The sequence below is a fragment of the Pecten maximus genome, chromosome 17 (assembly GCF_902652985.1).
Source record: "Pecten maximus chromosome 17, xPecMax1.1, whole genome shotgun sequence".
Lineage (NCBI taxonomy): Eukaryota > Metazoa > Mollusca > Bivalvia > Pectinida > Pectinidae > Pecten > Pecten maximus.
This window is the reverse complement of record NC_047031.1, coordinates 696,880-716,242: the sequence shown is the minus strand read 5'-3', so window position 1 is coordinate 716,242 and position 19,363 is coordinate 696,880. Positions and strand designations below refer to the sequence as shown.

General features: G+C 36.5%; 1 protein-coding gene across 2 annotated transcripts in view; it reads right to left on the bottom strand.

The window, feature by feature from the left end:
* The window catches only part of LOC117315909 (fasciclin-1-like), a 113,859-nt gene that overhangs the window by 9,911 nt on the left and 84,585 nt on the right, over positions 1-19,363 (bottom strand). For both annotated transcript variants that reach the window (XM_033870329.1, XM_033870330.1), the window contains exons 5-15: positions 18,423-18,582; positions 11,571-11,685; positions 7,149-7,293; positions 4,921-5,086; positions 4,512-4,626; positions 4,076-4,223; positions 3,701-3,869; positions 2,784-2,892; positions 2,260-2,407; positions 1,484-1,649; positions 731-848 (exon numbers count right to left, since the gene is read on the bottom strand). In XM_033870329.1, the coding sequence (XP_033726220.1) occupies positions 731-848; positions 1,484-1,649; positions 2,260-2,407; positions 2,784-2,892; positions 3,701-3,869; positions 4,076-4,223; positions 4,512-4,626; positions 4,921-5,086; positions 7,149-7,293; positions 11,571-11,685; positions 18,423-18,582 (1,559 nt within the window). The remainder of the gene's footprint in view (positions 1-730; positions 849-1,483; positions 1,650-2,259; positions 2,408-2,783; positions 2,893-3,700; positions 3,870-4,075; positions 4,224-4,511; positions 4,627-4,920; positions 5,087-7,148; positions 7,294-11,570; positions 11,686-18,422; positions 18,583-19,363) is intronic.

The following is a 19,363-nucleotide window of genomic DNA, read 5'->3' as shown; positions in this document are numbered from 1 at the left end:
CAGAATAAAAATCTCACTTTCGATATATTTCCTCTCGAGTTTATCATAACGCTTACGACCAGGATAAAAATCTGACTTTCGATATATTTCCTCTCGAGTTTATCTTAACGCTTACGACCAGGATAAAAATCTCACTTTCGATATATTTTCTCTCGAGTTTATCATAACGCTTACGACCAGGAAAAACACCTCACTTTCGATATCTCATTAACGAACCTACAGATGTTGTGACAATTAATTTGTATGCGAAATTCTCATCCATTAATCAACAACAAATTATCACTTAAAAGTAAGTCAAAAGTTTTTTATATACCTTTAAACACAATATATTAAAATGAGAGAAAGCGTGAGTGGAAGGTTGTTTGTTTGTTTGTCTCTGTATTCAAAAAAAAAAAAAAAAAAATTCTTTTTTTTTCTATTCATCACTTAATAGGTATTGTACATCTTACTGATGTAATGATATGTCTGTATTATTATACCATGTAATATATGTACCGGTATGTATACTATATGTAAACGGATGAATAAAAAAGATTTCAAAACTGAAAAAAACTACAAATTATCTGTTGTCTATATCAATCCACTGAGGCATAGCACTTTCAATCCAATCAATCGTTTATATTCAGCGTGATAAATCCGCTTATACTCAAAGCTATTAAGTCGTTTATACTTATCAATCGAATTGTGGAATCATAGAACGAGACGTTGTATATTTTACAGTAGACCTTACCATCATCTTTTCCTTCTCTGAAAATGTGTATGAATTCCTCTTCTGCCAACAGAAGATCGCCGTCGTTAAAGTCTTCAGCATACAAGCTCATATTGGGGACAACGTGAGCTTTCAGAATCTTGAATAAAATAAAACCAAATCCGATGTTTCAGAAGCCTTAAATACATTCTGTTGAAGCATTTAGTAATTGCAATGAACTCAAATTTAATTAACCATATTTCAATTCAAATATATTTGACTTCAATATCGTATATATCAGTATTTAAAACGTAAACAATATTTAACCATTTTTCGGCATAGACGCATAATTTTCTTTTGGCCCTGTATATGACGCGACAGGTAGCGTTACTGGTCAAGATGAAGTATGTGATTGGTCAATGAAGCAGTAAATGCAAAAAGCAGATATGCAGTTAAAAACGAAACAAAGTTAAGATTGAATGCAAGCTGAATATAAAAATGGATGTATCTTTTCAAATGACACATCAATAAAATTATATTCCTGATTCAAATGCAGTTTTATTATCACCACAATTATTCAAACTGATATACAATTGTAATTGTGTTTAAAACATCCATGCTAAAGCGCATTAGTTCATTCATTTATTTCACCAGCCGTTATACATTATAACCACCAGCATTAAAACTATGCCGTTTATCTTAAAGATATTTCTTGTTTAATAGTCAGACAGTCTTCTTATCATCTAGTTAGAGTTATCTCCCCTTTACCAGCAGCTCAGTACAGCGTTCTCTCACCTTCTCCATGTAGGGTTCATCCTGAAGCATTTTGTCAGCTCGAGATCTCGGTACAGCGTCAAAGGCGTCATCAACAGGGACGAACACGGTGAAGAAAACATCTTCTGTCCGTAACTTCGACTCCAGACTCGACATATCAGGCATGGAGTAGAACGAAGTCTGAAACCTATCGAATGGTTACTGAATAGATATACCACTGTCTGATAATGATAAGTCATGTGGAATCTGAAACCTATCGAATGGTTACTTAATAAATGTACCACTGTCTGATAATGATAGTCACGTGAAATCTGAAACCTATCGGGCGGTTACTTAATAAATACCCGAAGTCTCAGTAAAGATCATTTTGCCATCTTAAATGATATTTTTGACAAAGTTTTCAAATCTTAATCGTATATCGTCAAATAAATTCAGCTGAAATCATTATGACAGCAAAGATTTTTTTACATAAGTGGATATTGACACGTTAAAACGCATAGTCGAGTGATTGCATTGTTGATAAAGTTAACTGATATCAAGTACAAGATAATCAAATTAACAATTATCATAACAGAATTAACAAGCTAACCGACGATACAACATCACGTTTACCGACATCACGACAAATGGAATGAAGTTTACCGACATCACGACAAATGAAATCACGTTAACCTTTGACCTTTGTAATTGAGGTAGCCCACATCACAGCAAAGATTTGTATGTTCACCTACATCGGACAAATTTAATCAATGGAATCTTTATCTATAAATTCACCAAGTAAACATCACGTGACTTACTCTAGGTCGGTGTATCGTGACATCTGCTCCAGTATGTTACGCGTAGGCACGTGAAGTAGGTCATCAATGATATGTATAACACCATTGGAACACCAAATATCCTCCTCTACAACCTTCGCAAAAATGTAACTTCCTGTCACCACGAATCCTGGGCAAGACAAATACCATAAGACAATATTTATCTCATAGCCAGACAACATACATACCTTTAGACTTTCTTTATCTCATTGTCAGCCAAAATAAGTACTTTTAGAAATCTTGTATTACATTGTCAGACAATAGGTATGCTAAACAATATGAAAACGCCATGTTATTACGATATATACCATATAAATGTGTGTCACTTATAATCAATGTCTGTTTCTTGTGCGTGTCATACTTACTTTTCACAGTTCTTCGTTTAGAATAATTACTTAGTAAATGGGTGAACGTGACAAGTAGGAATTTTGACTTTAACTACAATAAACATAACATTTTGCGGTATTCAGATATATATTTTCTCTGTGGTTTTTCATACTTTATACCTTTTCGATTCTCAATTTCTATATCTTTTCCACCGATGGTTGTCTTGACAATCATTGATGTGACGTCATACGATGGAAGTTCTCCGTGAAACAGGTGACCTCTCAAAGCCTACATGAAAGAGGGCATACATGTGATAATATCGCGTTAATTAAAGAATTACTTATACACGTAAATAAGATAGCAAGTAAATTAGTCACCCACATATTTGTTTTATATTCCAAATGCAATAGCTGTATCATTATCAAAGACAGTTGGCAACGGCCTACAACCAATCTTGGACACTTGTTTTATTTCTATTTTTTATGAAAACGTTTATTTGCGTATGTATTTTGCCATCTAAGATAGCCAATGCTTCTGATTACGTGACACTCCACCAACCACTGGCAGATATAGTCGTGTTAAACCGTCACATCCTGGAATAGCAGAGCATCCAATCAAATCGCGTTTTACATTCAGGATTGGTTTCGCAGTAAACAAAAACTGCCCGCCCAGTACAGAGCTACCTTGTCAACAATGTCATGGCATTTTACCTAAATATAGAGACGCACGTACAGTCTTTGGGAGGAAATTCACAGTGCTTGATCAATTGATAGAAGTTAATGATCACACATCTCATCAAAATGACACAAGCCTCAATGTGTGTCTGTAAACATCACCGATAAAGTATATCGGTAACGCTCGTTTTGATTGGTCGAAAATCTCATGCATAAAAGGTGGTAATTTCGAATCTCCGATAGAGGGCCAGAACTGACAACTACTGTATATCTACCAAGGATTCGTGGAGTGTAACGTAATCAGAAGCCTAGGCTAGTGAAGATGATATTTTGCATACAATCAACAGTGTCCGCCTAGATACTACACCACCACCACCACCACCACCACCACCACCAAATTTACACGTTGACATGTCACTTACGTTCGTTACCACGCTGGGGTCGCTATGGAAGTAGTCACGAGTTCTCTGTGGAATCTTGAATATGGCAGCGTCACCGGGGATAAACATGGTCAGTTTCACGTCGTCTGTGTTCGTTCCGGACAGAATGGATTGTAATTCCGGATCCTTCGATATCATATTAGACGCGTACCTAAGGCATACAATTATGTTGTTCATAATTAGATTGGCTGTTTTCCTTGTTAACGGTATAGCGTAATGATAGCTATTTGTTACATATAAGGGGTCCCTGCATTTAAGGAAGAAAAAGGGACCCACTGGATTCGTTACCAAAATTAAAAGAAAAACAACATATTCACATTTTTCAATAATGAGATGTAATGGCAAAGCAACACTTACTGAAGCCGAGCATTTCCGGAAATAGCGTCCCAAATAGAGAAGTTCCGAAGGAGGAGTACATTGCTAATAAGATGAATGATACCATTCGTACATTTGATGTCCGTCAGCTCGACCTTAGCCTGAATTCCGCCGGCTTCTACGAACACATCTGTAACAAAAAATATGAGTTAGCTGTCGTGAAAATGACGTCGTAGTTTCATATAGAAACCGCTGTATGACAAAGTTACAGCCGTACACATAGATGATATATATTCATATAAATATTCATATATACCGTATATATCTGTGTTTAACTACCTTTGCTTACGTTGAGTACCCGGATGTTGATCAACTTTTTTATTTAGAATTTATATTCTTCTGAAAATAACGTAAATTCAGCAAATAGAAACAGGAGTTCCCAGGGAACAATTACGCCCATGCTTACATATATACTTACCATCATTAACTTGGAGTATTCGGATCGTGTTGTTGTTGACAGAAGTAAGAACGTCGTACCGAGGAATGTTGTAGCCAACTATTTCTACATCCGGAACGATATGGGTCTCCAATACCTGAAAATAGTCAGTAATACTGAAAACTGAAAGACTAACCTGTCTACGTGTTTCATCCTGACGGAGTTTTAGAGATAAAAGTAAACAATCCCAGAAGAGAATTACGGGTATTTAGAATCATTAACATATAGAGGGACCAAAATAGAGATGGAATAAAAGACAAAAAGATGTCAACATAGTTTAACACAAACAGAGATAGATACACTTGAGCCAAAAATGACTTACATTTCATCATGAAGACCAATTAGTGATATTTACCTCCGAAAAGAGGGACAGACATTCCGTAATATTTACCTCCGATAAGAGGGACAGATCGGCCGACAATTCCTCCTGTTGTAGTCTCGGAATTTTAGCGAAGGCTTCGTCCGTCGGTGCAAAAACGGTGAATTTGACGTCTGTACTGCTCAGCATTTCCTGTGTACTAAGAGGCAGCTTGTCCAGGTAAAGCCCTATAGCTTTCCTAAAAACAGACACAATATCCAAAAAAATTACACATACATCTAGATAAAGCTCTTAGCTTTTGGACATGGTAAACGAAAATTGTAGTACTGGCTTCCGACATTTCAGGCAATCCCTGGAAAACATCTCACCTTGTTTCGGACATTTCCTTCAGTCCCCAAACACCATCTTACCTTGTCTCCGACATTTCCTTCAGTCCCTAGACACCATCTAACCTTGTCTCCGACATTTCCTTCAGTCCCCGGACACCATCTTACCTTGTCTCTGACATTTCCTTCACTCCCCAGACAACATCTTACCTTGTCTCCGACATTTCCTTCAGTCCCCGGACACCATCTTACCTTGTCTCTGACATTTCCTTCAGTCCCCAGACAACATCTTATCTTGTCTCCGACATTTCCTTCAGTCCCCAGACACCATCTTACCTTGTCTCCGACATTTCCTTTAGTCCGCGGACATCATCTTACCTTGTCTCCGACATTTCCTTCAGTCCCCGAACACCATCTTACCTTGTCTCCGACATTTCCTTCAGTCCCTAGACACCATCTAACCTTGTCTCCGACATTTCCTTCAGTCCCTAGACACCATCTTACCTTGTCTCCGACATTTCCGTCAGTCCCTGGACATCATCTTACCTTGTCTCCGACATTTCCTTCAGTCCCTAGACACCCTCTTACCTTGTCTCCGACATTTTCGTCAGTCCCCGGACACCATCTTACCTTGTCTCCGACATTTCCCTCGTTCCCCGGACACCATCTTACCTTGTCTCCGACATTTCCTTCAGTCCCCGGACACCACCTTACCTTGTCTCTGACATTTCCTTTAGTCCGCGGACACCATCTTACCTTGTCTCCGACATTTCCTTCAGTCCCTGGACAACATCTTACCTTGTCTCCGACATTTCCTTCAGTCCGCGGACACCATCTTTCCTTGTCTTCGACATTTCCTTCAGTCCCTGGACAACATCTTACCTTGTCTCCGACATTTCCTTCAGTCCGCGGACACCATCTTACATTGTCTCCGACATTTCCTTCAGTCCCTAGACAACATCTTACCTTGTCTCTGACATTTCCTTCAGTCCCCGGACACCATCTTACCTTGTCTCCGACATTTCCCTCAGTCCCCAGACACCATCTTACCTTGTCTCCGACATTTCCTTCAGTTTCTGGACACCATCTTACCTTGTCTCCGACATTTCCTTCAGTCCGCGGACATCATCTTACCTTGTCTCCGACATTTCCTTCAGTTCCCGGACATAATCTTACCTTGTCTCCGACATTTCCTTCAGTCCCCAGACACCATCTTACCTTGTCTCCGACATTTCCTTCAGTCCCCAGACAACATCTTACCTTGTCTCCGACATTTCCTTCAGTCCCTAGACAACATCTTACCTTGTCTCTGACATTTCCTTCAGTCCCCGGACACCATCTTACCTTGTCTCCGACATTTCCTTCAGTTTCTGGACACCATCTTACCTTGTCTCCGACATTTCCTTCAGTCCGCGGACATCATCTTACCTTGTCTCCGACATTTCCTTCAGTTCCCGGACAACATCTTACCTTGTCTCCGACATTTTCCTCAGTCCCCAGACACCATCTTACCTTGTCTCCGACATTTCCTTCAGTTTCTGGACATCATCTTACCTTGTCTCCGACATTTCCTTCAGTCCGCGGACATCATCTTACCTTGTCTCCGACATTTCCTTCAGTTCCCGGACATCATCTTACCTTGTCTCCGACATTTCCTTCAGTCCCCAGACACCATCTTACCTTGTCTCCGACATTTCCTTCAGTCCCCAGACAACATCTTACCTTGTCTCCGACATTTCCTTCAGTCCCCAGACAACATCTTACCTTGTCTCCGACATTTCCTTCAGTCCCCAGACAACATCTTACCTTGTCTCCGACATTTCCTTCAGTCCCCAGACAACATCTTACCTTGTCTCCGACATTTCCTTCAGTCCCCAGACAACATCTTACCTTGTCTCCGACATTTCCTTCAGTCCCCAGACAACATCTTACCTTGTCTCCGACATTTCCTTCAGTCCCCAGACAACATCTTACCTGGTTTCCGACATTTCCTTCAGTTTCTGGACTATGTTCATGTAGACGAAGTACAGGAGGTTGTCTATTACGTGTATTACTCCGTTAGACACAGGGATGTTGGCTTCCACCACTCTGGCTCGAACTTTGTTGTTCATCACATACACTGTCAGTACAATAAAACCATCACATACACTGTCAGTACAATACAACCATCACATACACTGTCAGTACAATACAACCATCACATACACTGTCAGTACAATACAACCATCACATACAGTGCCAGTACAATAAAACCATCACATACACTGTCAGTACAATACAACCATCACATACACTGCCAGTACAATAAAACCATCACATACACTGTCAGTACAATAAAACCATCACATACAGTGTCAGTACAATAAAACCATCACATACAGTGTCAGTACAATAAAACCATCACATACACTGTCAGTACAATAAAACCATCACATACACTGTCAGTACAATAAAACCATCACATACAGTGTCAGTACAATAAAACCATCACATACACTGTCAGTACAATAAAACCATCACATACACTGTCAGTACAATAAAACCATCACATACACTGTCAGTACAATAAAACCATCACATACAGTGTCAGTACAATAAAACCATCACATACAGTGTCAGTACAATAAAACCATCACATACCGTGTCAGTACAATAAAACCATCACATACAGTGTCAGTACAATAAAACCATCACATACAGTGTCAGTACAATAAAACCATCACATACAGTGTCAGTACAATAAAACCATCACATACACTGTCAGTACAATACAACCATCACATACACTGTCAGTACAATAAAACCATCACATACAGTGTCAGTACAATAAAACCATCACATACACTGTCAGTACAATAAAACCATCACATACAGTGTCAGTACAATAAAACCATCACATACACTGTCAGTACAATAAAACCATCACATACAGTGTCAGTACAATAAAACCATCACATACAGTGTCAGTACAATAAAACCATCACATACACTGTCAGTACAATAAAACCATCACATACACTGTCAGTACAATAAAACCATCACATACACTGTCAGTACAATAAAACCATCACATACACTGTCAGTACAATAAAACCATCACATACACTGTCAGTACAATAAAACCATCACATACACTGTCAGTACAATAAAACCATCACATACACTGTCAGTACAATAAAACCATCACATACACTGTCAGTACAATAAAACCATCACATACACTGTCAGTACAATAAAACCATCACATACACTGTCAGTACAATAAAACCATCACATACACTGTCAGTACAATAAAACCATCACATACACTGTCAGTACAATAAAACCATCACATACACTGTCAGTACAATAAAACCATCACATACAGTGTCAGTACAATAAAACCATCACATACACGTGTCAGTACAATAAAACCATCACATACACTGTCAGTACAATAAAACCATCACATACACTGTCAGTACAATAAAACCATCACATACACTGTCAGTACAATAAAACCATCACATACACTGTCAGTACAATAAAACCATCACATACACTGTCAGTACAATAAAACCATCACATACACTGTCAGTACAATAAAACCATCACATACACTGTCAGTACAATAAAACCATCACATACACTGTCAGTACAATAAAACCATCACATACACTGTCAGTACAATAAAACCATCACATACACTGTCAGTACAATAAAACCATCACATACAGTGTCAGTACAATAAAACCATCACATACAGTGTCAGTACAATAAAACCATCACATACACTGTCAGTACAATAAAACCATCACATACACTGTCAGTCCATCACATACACTGTCAGTACAATAAAACCATCACATACACTGTCAGTACAATAAAACCATCACATACACTGTCAGTACAATAAAACCATCACATACACTGTCAGTACAATAAAACCATCACATACACTGTCAGTACAATAAAACCATCACATACACTGTCAGTACAATAAAACCATCACATACACTGTCAGTACAATAAAACCATCACATACACTGTCAGTACAATAAAACCATCACATACACTGTCAGTACAATAAAACCATCACATACACTGTCAGTACAATAAAACCATCACATACAGTGTCAGTACAATAAAACCATCACATACACTGTCAGTACAATAAAACCATCACATACACTGTCAGTACAATAAAACCATCACATACACTGTCAGTACAATAAAACCATCACATACACTGTCAGTACAATAAAACCATCACATACACTGTCAGTACAATAAAACCATCACATACAGTGTCAGTACAATAAAACCATCACATACACTGTCAGTACAATAAAACCATCACATACACTGTCAGTACAATAAAACCATCACATACACTGTCAGTACAATAAAACCATCACATACACTGTCAGTACAATAAAACCATCACATACACTGTCAGTACAATAAAACCATCACATACACTGTCAGTACAATAAAACCATCACATACACTGTCAGTACAATAAAACCATCACATACACTGTCAGTACAATAAACCATCACATACACTGTCAGTACAATAAAACCATCACATACACTGTCAGTACAATAAAACCATCACATACACTGTCAGTACAATAAAACCATCACATACACTGTCAGTACAATAAAACCATCACATACAGTGTCAGTACAATAAAACCATCACATACACTGTCAGTACAATAAAACCATCACATACACTGTCAGTACAATAAAACCATCACATACACTGTCAGTACAATACAACCATCACATACACTGTCAGTACAATAAAACCATCACATACACTGTCAGTACAATAAAACCATCACATACACTGTCAGTACAATAAAACCATCACATACACTGTTAGTACAATAAAACCATCACATACACTGTCAGTACAATAAAACCATCACATACACTGTCAGTACAATAAAACCATCACATACACTGTCAGTACAATAAAACCATCACATACACTGTCAGTACAATAAAACCATCACATACACTGTCAGTACAATAAAACCATCACATACACTGTCAGTACAATAAAACCATCACATACACTGTCAGTACAATAAAACCATCACATACACTGTCAGTACAATAAAACCATCACATACAGTGTCAGTACAATAAAACCATCACATACAGTGTCAGTACAATAAAACCATCACATACACTGTCAGTACAATAAAACCATCACATACACTGTCAGTACAATAAAACCATCACATACAGTGTCAGTACAATAAAACCATCACATACACTGTCAGTACAATAAAACCATCACATACACTGTCAGTACAATAAAACCATCACATACAGTGTCAGTACAATAAAACCATCACATACAGTGTCAGTACAATAAAACCATCACATACACTGTCAGTACAATAAAACCATCACATACAGTGTCAGTACAATACAACCATCACATACACTGTTAGTACAATAAAACCATCACATACACTGTCAGTACAATAAAACCATCACATACACTGTCAGTACAATAAAACCATCACATACACTGTCAGTACAATAAAACCATCACATACAGTGTCAGTACAATAAAACCATCACATACAGTGTCAGTACAATAAAACCATCACATACACTAGTCAGTACAATAAAACCATCACATACAGTGTCAGTACAATAAAACCATCACATACACTGTCAGTACAATAAAACAATCACATACACTGTTAGTACAATAAAACCATCACATACACTGTCAGTACAATGAAATAAGGTAATATTGTTGAGTTAATAACCCCTTTATCCCACATACATATTAAGTCACACACACCTTTATCCCACATACATTTTACATACAACTCAAACACGCCTGTCCTTCGCCTGACGATATAATATTTGTCCAACCATCACAGTATACGTACTGTCGAAGATGTTACCCCTCGCTAACTACTGTAATCGTATTCATTTTGGCGAACTCAAATTTTCGCGTATTTTCAAATTATAACAAATTAGCGCAATGAAGAATTCACGCGTTTTATATTTTCTGTAGGAATAGCACATAGAACATGTAACTAGAGCAATCCTAATCTAGTGCTTCAAGAGCGAAATACGCTAAAATAAGATTACCACTAAACTATGTATGTTATATCCAATTCTACAAATAAGCATCAGTTAGTGTTAAGTTATATATACAACATTTTGATAAATACAACTCGACAGTTTATATCGAGATTTGTGTTCATGAATATTTCCCCAGAGGACATTGTAGAGACAAAAGACGATCTACAAATCCTAACATTTACGGAATTCACTTTCCTATCCTTCATTTATCTCCCTGTATCGACATTCGATGATGACAGATTCAATGTCGCTCACTACCAATCACAAAAAGGAAATAATATACAGTACATACATTCTCCATTTCTCCTTTCATACTTGACAGCTCCTGCTGTGGCCAATCTCGGGAGAACTGTTCCTCTGCTGGGCAGAAACTGGATATAGTCTGGTATCATATGGGCTTGTATTACCTGTAACATACAGTTTGTATGTATAGTCGGGTATCATTTTGACTTGTATTACCTGTAATATATAGTCGGGTGTCATACGGGCTTGTATTACCTGTAATATATAGTCGGTATCATTTTGACTTGTATTACCTCTAATATATAGTCGGGTATGATATGGGCTTGTATTACTTGTAATATATAGTCGGGTGTCATATAGGCTTGTGTTACCTGTAATATATAGTCGGGTGTCATATGGGCTTGTGTTACCTGTAATATATAGTCGGGTGTCATATGGGCTTGTGTTACCTGTAATAGTGTCATATGGGCTTGTGTTACCTGTAATATATAGTCGGGTGTCATATGGGCTTGTATTACCTGTAATATATAGTCGGGTGTCATATGGGCTTGTGTTACCTGTAATATATAGTCGGTATCATATAGGCTTGTATTACCTGTAATATATAGTCGGTATCATTTTGACTTGTATTACCTCTAATATATACATGTAGTCGGGTATGATATGGGCTTGTATTACTTGTAATATATAGTCGGGTGTTATATAGGCTTGTGTTACCTGTAATATATAGTCGGTATCATATGAGCTTGTATTACCTGTAATATATAGTCGGGTATCATATTGGCTTGTATTACCTGTAATATATAGTCGGTATCGTATGGGCTTGTGTTACCTGTAATATATAGTCGGGTGTCATATGGGCTTGTGTTACCTGTAATATATAGTCGGTATCATATAGGCTTGTATTACCTGTAATATATAGTCGGTGTCATATAGGCTTGTATTACCTGTAATATATAGTCGGTGTCATATAGGCTTGTATTACCTGTAATATATAGTCGGTGTCATATTGGCTTGTATTACCTCTTATATTTAGTCGGGTGTCATATTGGCTTGTATTACCTGTACTATATAGTCGGGTGTCACATGGGCTTGTATTACCTGTAATATATAGTCGGGTATCATATTGGCTTGTATTACCTGTAATATATAGTCGGGTATGATATGGGCTTGTATTACCTGTAATATATAGTCGGTATCATATGGGCTTGTATTACCTGTAATATATAGTCGGGTGTCATATGAGCTTGTATTACCTGTAATATATAGTCGGGTATGATGTGGGCTTGTATTACCTGTAATATATAGTCGGGTGTCATATGGGCTTGTATTACCTGTAATATATAGTCGGTATCACATGGGCTTGTATTACCTGTAATATATAGTCGGTATCATATGAGCTTGTATTACCTGTAATATATAGTCGGTATCATATGGGCTTGTGTTACCTGTAATATATAGTCGGTATCATATGGGCTTGTATTACCTGTAATATATAGTCGGGTATGATATGGGCTTGTTTTACCTGTAATATATAGTCGGGTGTCATATGGGCTTGTATTACCTGTAATATATAGTCAGTATCATATAGGCTTGTATTACCTGTAATATATAGTCGGGTGTCATATAGGCTTGTGTTACCTGTAATATATAGTCGGTATGATATTGGCTTGTATTACCTGTAATATATAGTCGGTATCATATGGGCTTGTATTACCTGTAATATATAGTCAGGTATCATATGGGCTTGTATTACCTGTAATATATAGTCGGGTGTCATATGGGCTTGTATTACCTGTAATATATAGTCGGGTATCATATGGGCTTGTATTACCTGTAATATATAGTCGGGTGTCATATGAGCTTGTGTTACCTGTAATATATAGTCGGGTGTCATATGGGCTTGTGTTACCTGTAATATATAGTCGGGTGTCATATGGGCTTGTGTTACCTGTAATATATAGTCGGTATCATATAGGCTTGTATTACCTGTAATATATAGTCGGTGTCATATAGGCTTGTATTACCTGTAATATATAGTCGGTGTCATATAGGCTTGTATTACCTGTAATATATAGTCGGTATCATATGGGCTTGTATTACCTGTACTATATAGTCTGGTGTCACATGGGCTTGTATTACCTGTAATATATAGTCGGTATCATATGGGCTTGTATTACCTGTAATATATAGTCGGTATCATATAGGCTTGTGTTACCTGTAATATATAGTCGGTATCATATGGGCTTGTATTACCTGTAATATATAGTCGGTATCATATGGGCTTGTGTTACCTGTAATATATAGTCGGAATCATATGAGCTTGTATTACCTGTAATATATAGTCGGTATCATATGAGCTTGTATTACCTGTAATATATAGTCGGTATCATATTAGCTTGTATTACCTGTAATATATAGTCGGTATCATATGAGCTTGTGTTACCTGTAATATAAAGTCGGTATCATATTAGCTTGTATTACCTGTAATATATAGTCGGTATCATATAGGCTTGTATTACCTGTAATATATAGTCGGTATCATATAGGCTTGTATTACCTGTAATATATAGTCGGGTGTCATATGGGCTTGTATTACCTGTAATATATAGTCGGGTATGATATGGGCTTGTATTACCTGTAATATATAGTCGGGTGTCATATGGGCTTGTATTACCTGTAATATATAGTCGGTATCATTTTGACTTGTATTACCTGTAATATATAGTCGGGTATCATATGGGCTTGTATTACCTGTAATATATAGTCAGTATCATATGGGCTTGTATTACCTGTAATATGTAGTCGGTATCATATAGGCTTGTATTACCTGTAATATATAGTCGGTATCATATTAGCTTGTATTACCTGTAATATATAGTCGGTATCATATGAGCTTGTGTTACCTGTAATATATAGTCGGTATCATATTAGCTTGTATTACCTGTAATATATAGTCGGTATCATATAGGCTTGTATTACCTGTAATATATAGTCGGTATCATATAGGCTTGTATTACCTGTAATATATAGTCGGGTGTCATATGGGCTTGTATTACCTGTAATATATAGTCGGGTATGATATGGGCTTGTATTACCTGTAATATATAGTCGGGTGTCATATGGGCTTGTATTACCTGTAATATATTGTCGGTATCATTTTGACTTGTATTACCTGTAATATATAGTCGGGTATGATATGGGCTTGTATTACCTGTAATATATAGTCGGTATCATATGGGCTTGTATTACCTGTAATATATAGTCGGGTATGATATGGGCTTGTATTACCTGTAATATATAGTCGGTGTCATATGGGCTTGTATTACCTGTAATATATAGTCGGTATCATATAGGTTTGTGTTACCTGTAATATATAGTCGGTATCATATGGGCTTGTATTACCTGTAATATATAGTCGGTATCATATAGTCTTGTATTACCTGTAATATATAGTCGGTATCATATGAGCTTGTATTACCTGTAATATATAGTCAGGTATCATATGGGCTTGTATTACCTGTAATATATAGTCGGGTGTCATATGGGCTTGTGTTACCTGTATTATATAGTCGGGTATCATATAGGCTTGTATTACCTGTAATATATAGTCGGGTGTCATATGAGGTTGTGTTACCTGTAATATATAGTCGGGTATCATATGGGCTTGTGTTACCTGTAATATATAGTCGGTATCATATGGGCTTGTATTACCTGTAATATATAGTCGGGTATGATATGGGCTTGTATTACCTGTAATATATAGTCGGTATCATATGGGCTTGTGTTACCTGTAATATATAGTCGGTATCATATAGGCTTGTATTACCTGTAATATATAGTCGGTATCATATAGGTTGTATTACCTGTAATATATAGTCGGGTGTCATATGGGCTTGTATTACCTGTAATATATAGTCGGGTATGATATGGGCTTGTATTACCTGTAATATATAGTCGGGTGTCATATGGGCTTGTATTACCTGTAATATATAGTCGGTATCATTTTGACTTGTATTACCTGTAATATATAGTCGGGTATCATATGGGCTTGTATTACCTGTAATATATAGTCAGTATCATATGGGCTTGTATTACCTGTAATATGTAGTCGGTATCATATAGGCTTGTATTACCTGTAATATATAGTCAGTATCATATTAGCTTGTATTACCTGTAATATATAGTCGGTATCACATGGGCTTGTATTACCTGTAATATATAGTCGGTATCATATAGGCTTGTATTACCTGTAATATATAGTCGGGTGTCATATGGGCTTGTATTACCTGTAATATATAGTCGGGTATGATATGGGCTTGTATTACCTGTAATATATAGTCGGGTGTCATATGGGCTTGTATTACCTGTAATATATTGTCGGTATCATTTTGACTTGTATTACCTGTAATATATAGTCGGGTATGATATGGGCTTGTATTACCTGTAATATATAGTCGGTATCATATGGGCTTGTATTACCTGTAATATATAGTCGGGTATGATATGGGCTTGTATTACCTGTAATATATAGTCGGTGTCATATGGGCTTGTATTACCTGTAATATATAGTCGGTATCATATAGGTTTGTGTTACCTGTAATATATAGTCGGTATCATATGGGCTTGTATTACCTGTAATATATAGTCGGTATCATATAGTCTTGTATTACCTGTAATATATAGTCGGTATCATATGAGCTTGTATTACCTGTAATATATAGTCAGGTATCATATGGGCTTGTATTACCTGTAATATATAGTCGGGTGTCATATGGGCTTGTGTTACCTGTATTATATAGTCGGGTATCATATAGGCTTGTATTACCTGTAATATATAGTCGGTATCATATGGGCTTGAATTACCTGTAATATATAGGACACTTGCATTGTGGGGGGCACTAGCCATGGTGGGCGTATGGCTCTATGGAATCGTACTTATGCTTTACAACTATATACAGATTAGAATGGTACGGTCCAGTACAACATGCCCAACTATGATTGTATTCATGTTTCGAGGACAGCACGAGTGATGGATGCTAAAAATATATTTATTGGTTGGGCCACGTAAGGAGAAGATTAGGAGTAAAAATTACTGTGATTAACGCCAACATGTTTTATAAAATCCACGAACTCTGACTCAGTACCAAACGTGACTGTGTACGTGCTGTATATTAATATTACAAAATCAAACAGGAGCGGGGATTCATTCAAAACATGACGCCATGTTAACACTGAGAACATTAAACTGATTATCAATCTGTGACGGGTTTATAAATTATAGTCAGATGTAATAGTGTATACTAGTTACCAATCTGTGACGAGTTAATAAATTATAGTTAGATGTTATAGTGTATACTAGTTACCAATATGTGACGAGTTTATAAATTATAGTTAGATGTTATAGTGTATACTAGCTACTGATCTGTGACGAGTTTATATAGTTAGATGTTATAGTGTATACTTGCTACAAATCTGTGACGAGTTTATAAATTATAGATAGATGTTATAGGGTATACTTGTTACCAATCTGTGACGAGTTTATAAATTATAGTTAGATGTTATAGTGTATACTAGTTACCAATCTGTGACGGGTTTATAAAGTATAGTCAGATGTAATAGTGTATACTAGTTACCAATCTGTGACGAGTTTATAAATTATAGTTATACGTTATAGTGTATACTAGTTACTGATCTGTGACGGGTTTATAAATTATAGATAGATGTAATAGTGTATACTACAAATCTGTGACGAGTTTATAAATTATAGTTAGATGTTATAGGGTATACATGTACTAGTTACCGATCTGTGACGAGTTTATAAATTATAGTTAGATATTATAGGGTATACTAGTTACCGATCTGTGACGAGTTTATAAATTATAGTTAGATATTATAGGGTATACTAATTACCAATCTGTGACGAGTTTATAAATTATAGATAGATGTTATAGGGTATACTAATTACCAATCTGTGACGAGTTTATAAATTATAGATAGATGTTATAGGGTATACTAATTACCAATCTGTGACGAGTTTATAAATTATAGTTAGATATTATAGGGTATACTAATTACCAATCTGTGACGAGTTTATAAATTATAGTTAGATATTATAGGGTATACTAATTACCAATCTGTGACGAGTTTATAAATTATAGATAGATGTTATAGAGTATACTAATTACCAATCTGTGACAGGTTTATAAAGTATAGTTAAATGTTATAGGGTATACTAATTACCAATCTGTGACGGGTTTATAAAGTATAGTTAAATGTTATAGGGTATACTAATTACCAATCTGTGACGGGTTTATAAAGTATAGTTAAATGTTATAGGGTATACTAATTACCAATCTGTGACGGGTTTATAAAGTATAGTTAGATGTTATATGGTATACTAATTACCAATCTGTGACGGGTTTATAAAGTATAGTTAGATGTTATAGGGTATACTAGTTACCGATCTGTGACGAGTTTATAAATTATAGTTATATGTTATAGTGTATACTAGTTACCGATCTGTGACGAGTTTATAAATTATAGTTAGATATTATAGTGTATACTAGTTACCGATCTGTGACGAGTTTATAAATTATAGTTATATGTTATAGTGTATACTAATTACTGATCTGTGACGGTTTTATAAATTATAGATAGATGTAATAGTATATACTACAAATCTGTGACGAGTTTATGAATTATAGTTAGATATTATAGGGTATACATGTACTAGTTACCGATCTGTGACGGGTTTATAAATTATAGTTAGATGTTATAGGGTATACATGTACTAGTTACCGATCTGTGACGAGTTTATATAGTTAGATATTATAGGGTATACAAGTTACCAATCTGTGACGAGTTTATATAGTTAGATATTATAGGGTATACTAGTTACCGATCGTAACAGGAAAGCGTCCCCAAACAGGACATCCTGACCATATGCCGGCATTGGGAACAGGACGGAGTCGTTAGGAGCGAAGGCCGTAAACTGGTAGTTGTTGTTACGTGTTCTGTTCTTCAGACCCATATCGACAATAGAAGCTCTGGTCACTGACCTGAAAAGACAACAAATAAATAGTTGACATTAACATCGAGGAGTCACTGATTGTCTGACCCTCAGGGTGGAGTTGGTGGTATAACGACACAGACGGGTTAGAGTATCTCAGGGAGGTTCAAGGCGGCAGATATTTGTCTATTCACTGTATATTGTCGTCTGCTGTTTTCAGCTTCAAAACGTTTTAGCATGTTAACCGACAGTTAAACACATCGACATTTTACATAATCGTCCTGGGAACGAAACATATTTTGATTAAATATTGATCAAATCACAATGTACTTTTTATGCAATATAGATCCTCCTACCTACCGATACACTCATCGGTATTCACACAAATCTAGGTCACGATACCTACTGTCACACTCATTGGTATTCACACCAATCTAGGTCACGATATCTACTGACAAACTCATTGGTATTCACACCAATCTAGGTCACGATACCTACTGACAAACTCAACGGTATTCACACCAATCTAGGTCACGATACCTACTGTCACACTCATTGGTATTCACACCAATCTAGGTCACGATACCTACTGACAAACTCATCGGTATTCACACCAATCTAGGTCACGATACCTACTGTCACACTAATTGGTATTCACACCAATCTAGGTCATGATACCTTCTGTCACACTCATCGGTATTCACACCAATCTAGGTCACGATACCTACTGTCACACTAATTGGTATTCACACCAATCTAGGTCATGATACCTACTGTCACACTCATCGGTATTCACACCAATCTAGGTCACGATACCTACTGACAAACTC